This window comes from Triticum aestivum, chromosome 1B (assembly GCF_018294505.1).
Source record: "Triticum aestivum cultivar Chinese Spring chromosome 1B, IWGSC CS RefSeq v2.1, whole genome shotgun sequence".
NCBI lineage: Eukaryota > Viridiplantae > Streptophyta > Magnoliopsida > Poales > Poaceae > Triticum > Triticum aestivum.
The window spans coordinates 498425325-498442144 of NC_057795.1; the positions used below are offsets into that span (position 1 = coordinate 498425325).

Sequence of the window (16820 nt, forward strand, 5' to 3'; positions counted from 1 at the left end):
GATGTACAGGCCTTCAAACACCTCCTGCGCGGCGCTCTTCCTCCTCGCCACTTTCTCGTCTCCCTGCTTTCCCTCGGCCTCCCCCGGCGCCTCCGGCTCGCCCTCCGCCGCGCCGTCCTCGTGTCGCGCCTTCGTCCTCGCCGCCGGGCGGCTCCACGGCCCCTGCTCCCAGCGGAGCACATGCAGCAAAGGCGATGAACTAGGCGCGACGGAGGTGACGCCGGGGAGGAACTTGCAGCGTGTCTTGTTCGGAACCGCCGCGTTCAGAGCGCCCCTGTTCGGTTCTGTGGGGGTTGGAGACAGTTGGAGAGAGTTGATCCCCCTTAACCCCCTCCAGTAATTCTCTCCAATCCCCTTGGAGAGAGGACTAGCAGAACGTGCTATGAACTGGAGTGGGATGGTTCTGGAGCACATCTCTCCTGGTGTGTTGGGGGAATGTGTTTGGCACTTGACAGTCGACAAGGCATTCAACTGATTCAGGTTACATGACTGCATGGCAGATCAGGTGGTTTTTATACTAGCATGAATATCCGATAAGCCAGCCGGGTGACTCGGGGCCGATTAGTGATAACCGTAAACCCGCTTGGCGCGGGGCCTAGCCTGACAAACACTTCGGTGTTTACAAGGCAGTGCTACTCCTTCGTAGTTTATTTCCATATTGAGCATGATGTGGTTGATGACATCCGCTGGTGCTTGACCTCGAATGCCCTGTCAAGAAACCCTTTAACTAGTGAGTTTGTGTTCGACTTTTAGCTAGCATTGAATCTATTTTGCGGAGAGGCGAGAATCACTGGTCTAACACATTTCACCCCCGGTCTTTTCTGTAGTTCCGTTATAAACTTATAATGCCATTTGAGAATCTCCATGGCAATCCTTCTTTTTGTTCTCCATGGTAAATCGAGCTGAATGTTTCTGGCTTACGCAGACCGTTATGAGTTTTGACCGGCCCCTTGCATAGAATAGCTAAGCTCATTTTCTGAGATGTAGGAGAGCTAAATTTAGGCAGCTACAGTACCGGTGCAGTGTAGTTTATCCCTTCAAACTCGGCGGGGAGCATCGATTTTTTAGTTTTTTTTTTCTTATTGAGGGGATCAATTTTGTTTCCAGTTTGCACAAGGAAGTAATATGGGCCAACATATTAGGTTTTTTTTAGCAACGCCAACATATTAGCTAAGGAGTAGTAGCCCATACATTACCAATATGGGCCCACAAGTCCAAAGCCCATGTAGATTGTATACTGTACTTGTCTAACCCGACAAGGAAGAAAAAAAAAGAACGCCGCGGAAGTGAAGCAGCTCGATTCAGAAGCTAGGGTTTGGGGAGCGAGCAGCGGAAGGGAGTAGCAGCCGGCGGCGATGGCGTCGGAGGAGGATGTGGCGGTGAAGGAGCCGCTGGATCTCATACGGCTCAGCCTCGACGAGCGCATCTACGTCAAGCTCCGCTCCGACCGCGAGCTCCGCGGCAAGCTCCATGTATGTTTCCTCGCCCCTCTTCGTAATTTCTGCTGTCGATCTGGGTTTGGTCGCATCAGTGCTCTTGTTTATGTCTCCAGTATGTGTTTGGGCTGGCTTACGCAATTTAACAACTGATATTATTGCCTGGAGAAACGAGTTGTGGTGTGTAAACTGAGCTTCGTTTACTTATGGTTGAACTGTAAGAGCAACCCCAGCCGTTTGGCCCCCCAGGCGGCTCGAAAAATCGCCGCCTGGGGGCGAATCGGCGCTAAAATCGGCCTGGGGCCGATCGGGGTCCAAACGCCGCCCCCAGGGTCGCCCCCAGACGCCTATTTCAAACTTTTTAAAAATAAATTTGGCTAAAATTCGGCAAGCAGGACATAAACATCGGCGACTTAAAGCAGTTTTACATAGCAAATTTAAAATTTACTTTAAGAAAAAAACAAGGTCGCGACTACAGGCCGAAGAACTCGCTGAACACGGCCTAGTCGCCGTCGTTGCTGCCGTCGTCGTCGTCCTTCTCCTCCTTCATGCGGACGCCACTGCTGGACCCCTGCCCGGGGTCGCCTGTGGACCGTCGGCAGCGCGTCGTCATTGTTGTTGTCGAGAACGACGACGCCTCCCTTGTCGCGGCCCCGGCGCCGAGCGGCGATCTCCTCTAGGGCGCGGCGCTGGCGCTCCAACTCTAGCCGCGCCCAGTCCTCCCGCGCCCACTTCATGGCCGCCGCGTCGTCGAGCCCCGGCTCCGTCTTGACGCCGGCGAGACCTGGCTCCGTCTTCACGGCGGCGAGCCCTGGCTCCGTCTTCGGCTTGACGAGGCGGGGGGGAGCCGAGGAGGAGGAGGCGCGCCGGCCGTCGTTGATGACGATGCCGGCGCTGCGGGTGCGCCGGCCGAGCGGCGTCTCTGCTGGCTCGGCCTTAACGCTGAAGAGCGCCGGCGACCCAGAGGAGTGCGAGGAGGAGCGGGAGGAGCCGGTCCTCCTCAACGGCGGCGCGTTGCCGCCCTCGAGGTGCCGGAGGACGGCATGGAGCGTGTGGCCGGGGGTGCCCCACCGCAGGCGGCGGCCGTCGCTGTTCTTGGTGCCCCGCACCAGAGGAGCGTTATTGGTGGAGGCCAACCGCGCCGCCTGATGGCGTCCGAAGTACGCCGCCCATGCCTCGTGGTTGCCGGCGGCGCTGGCTCAAACAAATCGCCTTGGGGGGAGAGGGGGCTGTTGGGGGCGCAGCTGGAGTTGCTCTAAGGCATCAGAACCCGAATTGATCTGTGTAGGGCCTCATATGATTTGTCCCTTTCCCCTTCTATTGAATATGAATGCGAATAGAGGCTTTCATTATAGACATCATCAATAAGTGAATAACTGCTTGCTGTAGATAAAGCTTAACATGCTGATTTGAAAGTTTTCTCGAGTAGTGGAATCAGATGTATTGCAATGTACTCCCTCCGTCCGGAATTACTTGTCGCGAAAATGGATGTATCTAGAACTAAAATACGTCTAGATACATCCATTTCCCCGACAAGTATTTCCGGACGGAGGGAGTAGTATTTTAATTTTGAGTTCATAGAAATATGTAGGATCGTAATGGCAAAGTCATCTCGGTATTTCAACGTAAGACTTTGGGTTGCTTAAGAGGTTATAACTTATTGCCCGTTGGGCATTATGATCATTTCACTGATTCATCACAATTGTATACTTCTAAGCAAATTATGTGGGTTGTATGGTGCTGCCTATGGGTCATGCTGTATTTATGCACTGTTATTCAGTTGTACTAACAGTTGGGAAATTTGAGATTCTCTGTTTCTAAGCTCCCTTTATTCTTCCTTTGATCCAGGCGTATGATCAACATCTCAATATGATACTTGGAGATGTAGAAGAGATAGTGACTTCCATTGAAATTGATGATGAGACTTACGAGGAGATTGTTCGTGTAAGTAATTTCTCGTTCCTCAAAAATTGTGCACTCCATGCTGATGTCAGTCTGTTCAAATTCGGACTGTCGATTACTCGTTTTTTTTCAAATTGAAACCATTAGTTATTCCAATATGTTTATCTAGTTTGTGTTAAAAGATGTGTATAGCCCCCTTTGGAGTGAGGGTTTGGCACTTGACCATCATACTGTTTAACATGAAGCCATGGCTCACACAATCCTCAGTTCCTCACTCATATGTAATTTGGGAGGTGCACTATTACAATGCTCTGTGTTTATAAATGTGCCATCTTAACCGCTTGTATTTCTGGCAATGCTTGTTATATTGGATAATCATAGCACCATTGTTTTTCGTATACAGTTATTGCAGCCAGGGTTTTTGAACTTACTTACTGAAACTTGTTAGGCTGGTCATAGTGGGGAGTAACATAGACTAGTGTCATGCATATGACACTAGTCTAAGTTACTACCTTCATAATGCAAAGTAACATAATAGTAGTATCATAGATGGCTTCATTTACTAGCTCATAGACTCATTTTGTCTTGGAAAACGCTATGTTACAGTAACATATTATGTTACCACCTCTCATTAATTACTTGCCACATAAGCAGAATTTTCTCGAAGAACGCTATGTTACTAGCTAAGTTACTCCCACTATGACCAGCCTTAAACCCGATTGTGGTTACTTTACAGTTTATACAATAATTCATTCTATTTTACTACAATTTCTTCTGTTAAACCCGATTTCTTGTTTTCCTCATTTCGTCAACTTGTTAAAAATCTGTGTGGCTGTTGTTTGTGGTAATTTGATTGATAAAACGATACAAAATGCTGTCAGGTTCTTCCGGCTAGTGTTGTGTGATAGATTTACTACCTGGCTGCTGACGTGTGATAGATTTACTAATGTATTTGCTATTCCAATGATTCCAGACCAGCAAGCGCACCATCCCCTACCTTTTTGTCCGAGGAGATGGCGTGATACTGGTTTCGCCGCCCTTGCGGACCGTCTGAAGTCAGGGCGGAACAACTACCATTCAATGGGCATTGGCAGCAGCGCTATCGGGATGACATGCATCGGCTTATTCATAATTTCCTGGACTCGCGAGACACCGCATAGCTTGAGTTAATCATCCATGTATCCTGATACAAAGAACAAAAAAAAAACACTGAACTCGACTTGTGTTATGTAGATCGATCTGAATCCGGCGCCTGTTCGTCCATTGTTAGACCACAATCACCATAGTGGAGGGAAGCTTGAGTTAATCATCCTCTCCCAACACCTCTGACTGTTATCTAGTACAGCGGGGAGTATCAACATTCACTGGGCGTTCGCAGTCCACAGGCGGTTCACGGTGAGCTGATTTGTGCTTCGATGCGAAATGAAAATAAATCAATTCGCGGGACAAACCGGTGTGTGGTGGGTGGGTCACTCCGTCCAGCCGGGCGAGACCGCCCAAAGTTGACACGATGATCACGGCACGTCCATGAACATGGTGGCGTGTGCCCCCCATCACGAGGAAAAATAATTTAAATTTGACCACAGCATCGTGCCAGTGGCAGCTTTTATTCATTTATTTACGTACGAACGATGGCGCCTAGTGCGTTGTGAGTGACTGGATGCTTTGATCCATGCACGTTGCGCATGTGCAGGGGTTCTGCCCAGCCCAGTTGCCCAGTTTGTTTATACTGTGTTTATGATTTCTGTTGACGGTGTTGGTGTGATCGGTCTGGATGCGGGGCCGAAGCTTCGCACCGGCACGGCACGGCACGGCACGACACCGCATGCATTCGACGACGACGCGTTCACCGCTCGTCCCCCCGCCCCGCCAACTGCCCTCTCTCCCCTATATATGCACGCCGAGCCGCGGACGTTTCGGCATCCCGTCCTCGGAGCCGCGCAACGATCCAGCACACGCAGCAGATTAAGCAGCGACCTCCTTCGACCGAAGATGAGCCAGGACAAGGCCGCCGGCGACAAGGCCGCGGCGGAGCCCAAGAGGCAGACGCCGCGGCTCAACGAGCGGATCCTCTCCTCCCTCTCCCGGAGGTCCGTCGCCGCCCACCCGTGGCACGACCTCGAGATCGGTGAGCCCCTTCCCCATTTCGTCTCAGATCCGCCCGCCCGGCCGGAGCTGTTGGTTGGTTGGTTGCTCACGCGGAACGCGTGCTGATTGGTTGATCCCTTGCGCGAATTGGCTGGTGCAGGCCCCGGCGCTCCGGCGGTGTTCAACGTGGTGGTGGAGATCACCAAGGGGAGCAAGGTCAAGTACGAGCTCGACAAGAAGACCGGGATGATCAAGGTCCGAAACTTTTCCCCTGTTAATTTGCATTGGCATGGGCATGAATGTGTTCCTGACTCGCCGAGATCATCATCTGCCTGCCAGGTTGACCGGATCCTCTACTCGTCCGTGGTGTACCCTCACAACTACGGCTTCGTCCCACGCACCCTCTGCGAGGATAACGACCCCATCGATGTCCTCGTCCTCATGCAGGTAAATGAATCGATTCAACACTCCAATCATGCTCCGGTTCTCACAAGTGCAAATTAACAATCCTGTCAATACATCACCGTCTGCATTACCCACCGTTCCTTTTCTGACGACTGCCTGTTAATTATTTCATTTCATTTCAAACCAGGAACCGGTCCTCCCCGGCACCTTCCTCCGGGCCAGGGCCATCGGCCTCATGCCTATGATCGACCAGGCACGCTAAACCAATCCCCTCATCTCTGTCCAAGTGTACAAGTCAACTTTCCACCCACCATTTTGGCATCAAGCTTATATTTATATCATACTCTCTGTTTCTTTTTCTTGAACAGGGAGAGAAGGATGACAAGATCATAGCCGTCTGCGCCGACGACCCCGAGTACCACAACCTGAACCATCTCAGCGAGCTCTCTCCTCATCGCCTCCAGGAGATCCGCCGCTTCTTCGAAGATTGTACGCATACCATTGCCTGCCTCATCTCGCATTTCCACAACCTTTTCATGTATCTTCAGACTTCAAGTGCCTGATTCTTGGCTGATCAAATCTTTCAGACAAGAAGAATGAGAACAAGGAGGTCGCTGTCAACGACTTCCTCCCCGCCGATGATGCTCGTGCTGCCATCCAACACTCCATGTAAGCTCTCATCATTTTGGAGGATATGATCCTCTAGTTAAAGACAGAGAGTCCTCGAGGCTCCAAGGCGTCGATTTATGTTGACAAAAATTGCTTTGATTCTTTTTCAGGGATCTGTACGGGGAATACATTATGCACAGCCTAAGGCGGTAGAGTGTGTACTATTACCATTTTTCCTTTGCCCTTCCTCCTATGATGGGAAGCAAAGAAGATCCCCTCAGAACATTTGGGATCTGATGAACAACCAAGCGAGTCTGTATTTCTACATTCTTGCATTGTATTAGCCATATTTTCCCATCGCTGTGGTACTATGTATCTCAAATTTGTATTCGAGACCTTGTGGTTTGCCTCGTGTATTATCTTCAGTTCTTACTGAATGGACAATAATATAACAATTTTCATATTGATATCTGAGATACTGTGGTAATGCCATATCTCAAATTTGTATTTTAGACCTTGTGGTTTGGCTCGTGTATCTTCAGTTCTTACTGAAGGAACAATAATATAACAATTTGACACATTGATATCTGAGATACTGCAGTACTACCTATCTCAAATTTGTATTGAAGACCTTGTGAATTGGCCTGTGTATCATCTTCAGTTCTTACTAAACGAACAATAATATAACAATTTGTAACATTGATATATGACATACGTGTTTTTTCACCCCTTGTCAGATTGATTATTTTTGGTCTGCAAACTTCAAAATTGAATAAGTTGACCCCATCTTTTTAATTCCGGACATTGCGTGTCCCTCATTCCATTTGGAGTCGTACCAATGCTAATGCTGCCTAGTTTCCTAAGAGGACATGTGGCCATCCAGGTCATCTTCTGCAACATCATGTACTTGTAGACTGGATGCTAAACAAAATGAGAAGTTTAGACCTATTTGTTTACTGAGTGTGAGTTTTAAAATAATTACTAAAGTGTCGATGAATAGTCTTAGCAAAGTGGTGAGCCCTATCATCTCACAAACTCAGACTGGTTTTCTGAAAGGAAGATATATCATGGAAGGTGTGGTTGTTCACTTGTTCTACATGAAGCTTTAAATTCTATCCATCATTGGAAACAAAATGCCCTTTTGTTTAAGGTTGATTTTGCAAAGATGATGATAAGATTCCGAAAAAGGGTTTCCCCCCGCTTTGTATACAAAGCAACCAACCGAACATCCAACGATAGGTGCTGGGGCGGAAGCAGCACAGTCACGCCCAAAAGGAAAGAAAGAGAAAATACAAAAGAAACTAATGCCAACAACGGCGGATCGACAAAAAACGAAGAAGCCTCGAGGCCGCTGCGCCCACCGGAGATCGCCCACCAAGCTCCGAGCTTCCGAAGTGCCGGTACCAATCAACACCTCCAAGAAGGACCGCGACGATGACGACGCTGCTGCCAAGGGTTTCCCCCGGTACGCTGTGAGGAGAGAGGAAGGGTAGCCCCGACGCCCTTCAGGAAGGTCAGGCGGTACCCACAAGCGCCACCGCGTCAGTGTCGGCCAAGCCAACAGAGATTTCTCCCGATCCCAACCACCACCTCAGGCACTCCAGAGCTCGCCACCAAACAGACCCTCACCCTGCGCCAACCCGGTCACGAAGCTTCTCATGCCGTCTCCCCACGGCACCGTGAAGCATGGTCCGCACAAAGAAGGAGAGGAGCCGGGACTAGGGCAGCAGCACCGTCGGCACGCGGGAGGGCCCCACCTCCACCGTCTCGACGGTAGCTGACCGGACGCAATAGCAGGAACATACCAGGCCCGTGGCCGCACAGGCCCGGCCGGGATCTCCGAGGCCCGTAAAGTTCCCGCCTTCGCGCTGCAGCCGGCACGCCGTCGACGCCGCCGCCCCTGTCCAAGCCGCTCCCCTGCCTCCCCGCACAGAGAGCCGCCAAGTGGAAGCACCACCACCACGTGCGCCGCCGGCCACCACCACCAGGTCGCCGGACCGCCACCGGCCGAGCCGCACCACCACCGCACGCCCGCGACGGAGGGAACCAACGCGGTCGCCGGGGCCCGAAGCCGGACCCCAGCCGCCGCCCACGCCGCCCGCAGCCCGCGCCGCCTGCCGGACGGAACGGCCGCCCCGGCGAGGCGCACACCACCGCGCAGCCGGCCACGCCGCGCCACGCCCGCCAGGAGGAGCGCGCCGCCACGCCGCGGTGCCCGCGCCTGCACCGCGCCCGCACCCGAAGGAGCGGCCCGCGCCGCCCCGTCGCGCCGGGGGAAGACCAGGCCCCGCCGCCGCCGGCGCCGGTCGGGCTTCGCCCGGCCGCGCCCCCTGGCGGCGGCGAGGGAGGAGGGAGGAGGAGGGGGGGTGCGCGGCGAGCGGATCTGGGGGCCCTCGCCGGCCGCCTCGCGGGTGGCGGCGCGGGGAGGGAAACCTAGCGCGGGGGACTCCTTTGTTCAGCATGATGATAAGATTAATGTGGCCTTTTGTCTATCAAATGTAGGAACGTAAAGGTTTACCTAATAAATGGTGTGATTGGATCATGTATAGCATGAGAGGAGGTCATGTAGGGGTTAAGGTAAATGATAACATTGGTCCTTATTTTACAACTCATAAAGGCTCGAGGCATGGAGATGTCCCCTCACTTTATTGTTTGACTTGTTCGCTGATGCTTTGGCCATTATTATGGACAAAGCTAGACAATATGATTTTGTCAAGGGAGATTTGGGAGACATTTTAGATAAGGGACTTAACATGTTGCAATATGCCAATGACACTATTTTCCATTTGCAATATGATGAAAATAGTGTCAGATATATCAAATTTATCTTATGTGCAGTTGAACAAATATCGGGACTGACTATTAATTTCCACAAGAGTGAGCTTTTCCTTTAGAGAGGCTATGTAAAGAACTACTCCCTCTGTATCAAAATGTATCATAGTGTAAAAACATGTCTTATATTAAGTTACAGAGGTAGTAGATTATATCAAGAAATCTTCACATGTGAATTGGGCTCTGTCCATTTAAAATATTTGGGATTCCCTATTCAAGCATTAGGATTAGAAATAATCATTGGAAAGTGGTCACTCAAACAAATGAGAAAATGTGTGCTTGTTGGCAAGGAAAATTACTGAACAATGCTTGTTTGGTTAGCATTCCATTATTATGATGTCTTTCTATCCCATAACTGTTGGGGTGAGGAAGGAAAGTGATTTTGTTTTGAGCTAGGCTTGTTTGGAAAGTTGACGAAGATAAAAAATATTTGGTAAATTGGAAAACTTGTTGTCAATCAAGGGGGATTGGGGATTCTAAATTTTGATTTAACGAACAAGGCTCTACTTGCCAACTTGTTTTGGAAGTTAGAGCATCTACAACCGGACCTCTCAAACCCGCCTCATACGCCCGGGCGGGCCGCCTGGTCACTGTCCGGTCACGATTTTTGACCCAGACGGCCCCCTCAAACAACCCTCAAATGCCCGAGCTGACTGGCACCCCCCATATCCAGCCCAAACATGGGGCGGATATGGGGGCGCCCTGGCGCGCCCGGGCACGCCCGCCACATCGGACCCGGCCCACGCTGGCTCACCCGACCCCATATAAAATCCTCCCCATTCGCTCGCCGGATCAAACCCTAGTCACTTCACTCCCCTCCCCTCCATCACTCAAGCTCGTCTTCGAATCCTTCCGGTCGTCTCCGGCACAGCAGGCAGCGGATCCAAGTCATTCACCTCCAGATCTGTTGACCCCGAGCTCATCCCACGCGGCCCCGAGGAGGAGATGGCCGTCCGGCTTGCGCTCCGCCGCGCCTGGGAGGAGGCCCGTGCATGACTGCGCTCGAACTCCATCCTCCGGGAATCCATGGCGTCCGCCCAAATGGCACATGGATCCGGCGCTAGGCCGGCCGTAGATGCCTCACCGGAGGCCGTGCGGTCCGTCTGGCGCCCGAACGCGCTAGCGGACGCGCAACCCCTCCGGTGGCGCACCGATATTCGGGATGCACCATCGTCCCATGAGGCCATTGCACGGCATGCCCCCATGCAAGGCAGCGGTAGCCCTCACGACGGCGGACGTCGGCAAGGCGGTGTTGGTGAACGTTGCAGAAAATAAAAAAATTCTACGCTTCACCAAGATCAATCTATGAGTTCATCTAGAAACGAGAGAGAGGAGTGCATCTACATACCCTTGTAGATCGCGAGCGGAAGCGTTCAAGAGAACGGGGTTGAGGCAGTCGTACTCGTCGTGATCCAAATCACCTATGATCCTAGTGCTGAATGGACAGCACCTCCGCGTTCAACACACGTATGGTTAGGAAGACGTCTCCTCCTTCTTGATCCAGCAAGGGGGAAGGAGAGGTTGATGAAGATCCAGCAGCACGACGGCGTGGTGGTGGATGCAGCAGCGATATCGACGGGGCTTCGCCAAGCTTCAGCGAGAGGGAGAGGTGGTGCGTGGGGAGAGGGAGGCGCCAAGAGCATGGGTGTGGCTGCCCTCCCTCCCCCCTCTTTATATAGGGCCCCTAGGGGGGGCGCCGACCCTAGGAGATGCAATCTCCAAAGGGGGGCGGCAGCCAAGGGGGTGGCTTGCCCCCCAAGCCAGGTGGAGGCGCCCCCACCCCTAGGCGCGGGGGGGGGGGGGGCCAAGGGGGGGGGGCGCACCAGCCCACCAGGGGCTGGTTCCCCTCCCACTTCAGCCCATGGGGCCCTCCGGGATAGGTGGCCCCACCCGGTGGACCCCCGGAACCCTTCCGGTGGTCCCGGTACAATACCGGTGACCCCCAAAACTTTCCCGATGGCCGAAACCTGACTTCCTATATATAATTCTTCACCTCTGGACCATTCCAGAACTCCTCGTGACGTCCAGGATCTCATCCGGGACTCCGAACAACTTTCGGATTACTACATACTAATATCTCTACAACCCTAGCATCACCGAACCTTAAGTGTGTAGACCCTACGGGTTCGGGAGACAAGCAGACATGACAGAGACGACTCTCCGGTCAATAACCAACAGCGGGATCTGGATACCCATGTTGGCTCCTACATGCTCCTCGATGATCTCATCGGATGAACCACAATGTCGAGGATTCAAGCAACCCCGTATACAATTCCCTTTGTCAATCGGTACGTTACTTGCCCGAGATTCGATCGTCGGTATCCCAATACCTCGTTCAATCTCGTTATCGGCAAGTCACTTTACTCGTACCGTAATGCATGATCCTGTGACCAAACACTTGGACACTTTGAGCTCATTATGATGATGCATTACCGAGTGGGCCCAGAGATACCTCTCCGTCATACGGAGTGACAAATCCCAGTCTCGATCCGTGTCAACCCAACAGACACTTTCGGGGATACCTGTAGTGTACCTTTATAGTCACCTAGTTACGTTGTGACGTTTGGTACACCCAAAGCACTCCTACGGTATCCGGGAGTTACACGATCTCATGGTCTAAGGAAAAGATACTTGACATTGGAAAATCTCTAGCAAACGAACTACACGATCTTGTGCTATGCTTAGGATTGGGTCTTATCCATCACATCATTCTCCTAATGATGTGATCCCGTTATCAACGACATCCAATGTCCATAGTCAGGAAACCATGACTACCTGTTGATCAACGAGCTAGTCAACTAGAGGCTTACTAGGGACATGTTGTGGTCTATGTATTCACACATGTATTACGATTTCCGGATAACACAATTATAGCATGAATAAAAGACAATTATCATGAACAAGGAAATATAATAATCATTTTATTATTGCCTCTAGGGCATATTTCCAACAGTCTCCCACTTGCACTAGAGTCAATAATCTAGTTACATTGTGATGAATTGAACATCCATAGAGTTCTGGTGTTGATCATGTTTTGCTCGCGGAAAAGGTTTAGTCAACGGATCTGCGACATTCAGATCCGTATGCACTTTGCAAATATCTATGTCTCCATCTTGAACATTTTCACGAATGGAGTTGAAACAACGCTTGATGTGCCTGGTCTTCTTGTGAAACCTGGGCTCCTTGGCAAGGGCAATAGCTCCAGTGTTGTCACAGAAGAGAGTGATCGGTCCCGACGCATTGGGTATGACTCCTAGGTCGGTGATGAACTTCTTCATCCATATTGCTTCATGCGCTGCCTCCGAGGCTGCCATGTACTCCGCTTCACATGTAGATCCCGCCACGATACTCTGCTTGCAAATGCAACAGCTTACTGCCCCTCCATTCAAAATATACATGTATCTGGTTTGTGACTTAGAGTCATCCAGATCTGTGTCGAAGCTAGCATCGACGTAACCCTTTACGACGAGCTCTTCGTCACCTCCAAAAACGAGAAACATATCCTTAGTCCTCTTCAGGTACTTCAGGATATTCTTGACCGCTGTCCAGTGTTCCTTGCCGGGATTACTTTGGTACTTTCCTACCAAACTTACGGCAAGGCTTACATCAGGTCTGGTACACAACATGGCATACATAATAGACCCTATGGCTGAGGCATAGGGGATGACACTCATCTCTTCTATATCTTCTGCCGTGGTCGGGCATTGAGCCGAGCTCAATCTCACACCTTGCAATACATGCAAGAACCCTTTCTTGGACTGATCCATATTGAACTTCTTCAATATCTTATCAAGGTATGTGCTTTGTGAAAGACCTATGAGGCGTCTCGATCTATCCCTATAGATCTTGATGCCTAATATGTAAGCAGCTTCTCCAAGGTCCTTTATTGAAAAATACTTATTCAAGTAGGCCTTAATGCTGTCCAAAAGTTCTATGTCATTTCCCATCAAAAGTATGTCATCCACATATAATATGAGAAATGCTACAGAGCTCCCACTCACTTTCTTGTAAACGTGGGCTTCTCCATAAGTCTGCATAAACTCAAACGCTTTGATCATCTCATTAAAGCGAATGTTCCAACTCCGAGATGCTTGCACCAGCCCATAAATGGATCGCTGGAGCTTGCATACCTTGTTAGCATTCTGAGGATCGACAAAACCTTCCGACTGCATCATGTACAATTCTTCCTTAAGATAGCCGTTAAGGAATGCCGTTTTGACGTCCATTTGCCATATCTCATAATCATAGTATGCAGCAATTGCTAACATGATTCGGACGGACTTCAGCTTTGCTACGGGAGAGAAAGTCTCATCGTAGTCAACCCCTTGAACTTGCCGATAACCCTTATCGACAAGTCGAGCTTTATAGATGGTAACATTGTTAGGGAACGTTGCAGAAAATTAAAATTTTTCCTACGGTTTCACCAAGATCCATCCATGAGTTCATCTAAGCAACGAGTCTAGGGAGAGAGTTTGCATCTACATACCACTTGTAGATCGCGTGCGGAAGCTTGCAAGGTGATGATGTAGTCGTACTCGACGTGATCCAAATCACCGATGACCAGCGCCAAACGGACGGCACCTCCGCGTTCAACACACGTACGGAACAGCCACGTCTCCTCCTTCTTGATCCAGCAAGGAAGGGAGGAGAGGTTGAGGGAGATGGCACCAGCAGCAGCACGACGGCGTGGTGTTGATGGAGCTGCAGTACTCCGGCAGAGCTTCGCTAAGCACTATGGAGGTGGAGGAGGTGTTGGGGAGGGAGAAGGAGGCAACCAAAGGCCAGGGCGTTCAAGTATGAAGTCCCTCCTCTCCCCCACTATATATAGGGGTGCCAAGGGGGGGTGGCCGGCCCTAGGAGATCCAATCTCCTAGGGGGTGCGGCGGCCAAGGGGGGTTTTCCCTCCCCCCAAGGCACCTAGGAGGTGCCTTACCCTCCTAGGACTCTTGCCCCCTTAAACCCTAGGCGCATGGGCCTATGTGGGGCTGGTGCCCTTGGCCCATTAGGCCAAGGCGCACCCCCCTACAGCCCATGTGGCCCCCCGGGACAGGTGGACCCACCCGGTGGACCCCCGGGACCCTTCCGGTGGTCCCGGTACAATACCGATAACCCCGAAACTTGTCCCGATGCCCGAAACAGGACTTCCCATATATAAAGCTTTACCTCCGGACCATTCCGGAACTCCTCGTGACGTCCGGGATCTCATCCGGGACTCCGAACAACATTCGGGTTACTGCATATACATATCCCTATAACCCTAGCGTAACTGAACCTTAAGTGTGTAGACCCTACGGGTTCGGGAGACATGCAGACATGACCGAGACTCTCTCAGTCAATAACCATCAGCGGGATCTGGATACCCATGATGGCTCCCACATGCTCCTCGATGTTGTCATCGGATGAACCACTATGTCGAGGATTTGATCAAACCCTGTATGCAATTCCCTTTGTCAATCGGTACGTTACTTGCCCGAGACTCGATCGTCGGTATCCCAATACCTTGTTCAGTCTCGTTACCGGCAAGTCACTTTACTCGTACCGTAATGCATGATCCCGTGTCCAACACCTTGGTCACATTGAGCTCATTATGATGATGCATTACCGAGTGGGCCCAGAGATACCTCTCCGTCATACGGAGTGACAAATCCCAGTCTCGATCCGTGTCAACCCAACAGCTACTTTCGGAGATACATGTAATGCACCTTTATAGTCACCCAGTTACGTTGTGACGTTTGGTACACCCAAGGCACTCTTACGGTATCCGGGAGTTACACGATCTCATGGTCGAAGGAAGAGATACTTGACACTTGCAAAGCTCTAGCACAACGAACTACACGATCTTTTATGCTATGCTTAGGATTGGGTCTTGTCCATCACATCATTCTCCTAATGATGTGATCCCGTTATCAACGACATCCAATGTCCATAGTCAGGAAACCATGACTATCTGTTGATCACAACGAGCTGGTCAACTAGAGGCTTACCAGGGACATTGTGTGGTCTAAGTATTCACACGTGTATTACGATTTCCGGATAATACAGTTATAGCATGAATAAAAGACAATTATCATGAACAATGAAATATAATAATACTTTTATTATTGCCTCTAGGGCATATTTCCAACAAACATTACCATCTGCGCCCATCTTCTTCTTAAAGATCCATTTGTTTTCTATCGCTCGCCGATCATCGGGCAAGTCTGTCAAAGTCCATACTTTGTTTTCATACATGGATTCTATCTCGGATTGCATGGCTTCAAGCCATTTGTTGGAATCTGGGCCCGCCATCGCTTCTTCATAGTTTGAAGGTTCACCATTGTCTAACAACATGATTTCCAGGACAGGGTTGCCATATCACTCTGGTGTGGAACGTGTCCTTGTGGACCTACGAAGTTCAGTAGCAACTTGATCCGAAGTACCTTGATCATCATCATTAATTTCCTCTCCAGTCGGTGTAGGCACCACAGGAACATTTTCCTGAGCTGCACTACTTTCCGGTTCAAGAGGTAGTACTTCATCGAGTTCTACTTTCCTCCCACTTACTCCTTTCGAGAGAAACTCTTTCTCCAGAAAGGATCTGTTCTTGGCAACAAAGATCTTGCCTTCGGATCTAAGGTAGAAGGTATACCCAATGGTTTCCTTAGGGTATCCTATGAAGACGCATTTTTCCAACTTGGGTTCGAGCTTTTCAGGTTGAAGTTTCTTGACATAAGCATCGCATCCCCAAACTTTTAGAAACGACAACTTAGGTTTCTTCCCAAACCATAATTCATACGGTGTCGTCTCAACGGATTTAGACGGTGCCCTATTTAAAGTGAATGTAGCTGTCTCTAGAGCGTATCCCCAAAATGATAGCGGTAAATCGGTAAGGGACATCATAGATCGCACCATATCCAATAGAGTGTGATTACAATGTTCGGACACACCATTACGCTGAGGTGTTCCAGGCGGCGTGAGTTGTGAAACGATTCCACATTTCCTTAAGTGCGTACCAAATTCGTGACTTAAATATTCTCCTCCACGATCTGATCGTAAGAACTTTATTTTTCGGTCACGTTGATTCTCTACCTCATTCTGAAATTCCTTGAACTTTTCAAAGGTCTCAGACTTGTGTTTCATCAAGTAGACATACCCATATCTACTTAAGTCATCAGTGAGAGTAAGAACATAATGATATCCTTCGCAAGCCTCAACGCTCATTGGACCGCACACATCAGTATGTATGATTTCCAATAAGTTGGTTGCTCGCTCCATTGTTCCGGAGAACGGAGTCTTGGTCATTTTGCCCATGAGGCATGGTTCGCATGTGTCAAATGATTCATAATCGAGAGACTCTAAAAGTCCATCAGCATGGAGCTTCTTCATGCGCTTGACACCAATGTGACCAAGGCGGCAGTGCCACAAGTATGTGGGACTATCGTTATCAACCTTACATCTTTTGGTATTCACACTATGAATATGTGTAACATTACGTTCGAGATTCATTAAGAATAAACCATTGACCAGCGGGGCATGACCATAAAACATATCTCTCATATAAATAGAACA

General features: G+C 50.2%; 2 protein-coding genes across 2 annotated transcripts; both read left to right on the plus strand.

Annotated features, from left to right (window-relative positions):
- The first annotated feature begins 1255 nt into the window (after positions 1-1255).
- Positions 1256-4644, plus strand: LOC123134847 (sm-like protein LSM3A). Its single transcript, XM_044554010.1, has 3 exons — positions 1256-1472; positions 3285-3380; positions 4312-4644. Exons 1-3 carry the CDS (start codon positions 1356-1358, stop codon positions 4390-4392), a joined length of 294 nt encoding a protein of 97 aa, XP_044409945.1. The 5' UTR covers positions 1256-1355; the 3' UTR covers positions 4393-4644.
- Positions 4645-5217: 573 nt separating this feature from the next.
- Positions 5218-6907, plus strand: LOC123134818 (soluble inorganic pyrophosphatase). Its single transcript, XM_044553991.1, has 7 exons — positions 5218-5466; positions 5587-5681; positions 5766-5873; positions 6019-6084; positions 6200-6320; positions 6419-6500; positions 6611-6907. The coding sequence occupies exons 1-7, from the start codon at positions 5232-5234 to the stop codon at positions 6651-6653; spliced, it is 750 nt and encodes a 249-aa protein (XP_044409926.1). The 5' UTR covers positions 5218-5231; the 3' UTR covers positions 6654-6907.
- Positions 6908-16820: the final 9913 nt, after the last annotated feature.

Excerpts from the sequence above, each read along its gene's own strand:
- LOC123134818 (XM_044553991.1), top strand. The coding sequence starts at position 5,232 with ATGCACGCCGAGCCGCGGACGTTTCGGCATCCCGTCCTCGGAGCCGCG. Across the intron at positions 6,085-6,199 it reads TCATGCCTATGATCGACCAG|GGAGAGAAGGATGACAAGAT; the intron begins GCACGCTAAACC and ends TTTCTTGAACAG. Across the intron at positions 6,501-6,610 it reads GCTGCCATCCAACACTCCAT|GGATCTGTACGGGGAATACA; the intron begins GTAAGCTCTCAT and ends ATTCTTTTTCAG.
- LOC123134847 (XM_044554010.1), top strand. The coding sequence starts at position 1,356 with ATGGCGTCGGAGGAGGATGTGGCGGTGAAGGAGCCGCTGGATCTCATA. Across the intron at positions 1,473-3,284 it reads AGCTCCGCGGCAAGCTCCAT|GCGTATGATCAACATCTCAA; the intron begins GTATGTTTCCTC and ends CCTTTGATCCAG. Across the intron at positions 3,381-4,311 it reads CTTACGAGGAGATTGTTCGT|ACCAGCAAGCGCACCATCCC; the intron begins GTAAGTAATTTC and ends CAATGATTCCAG.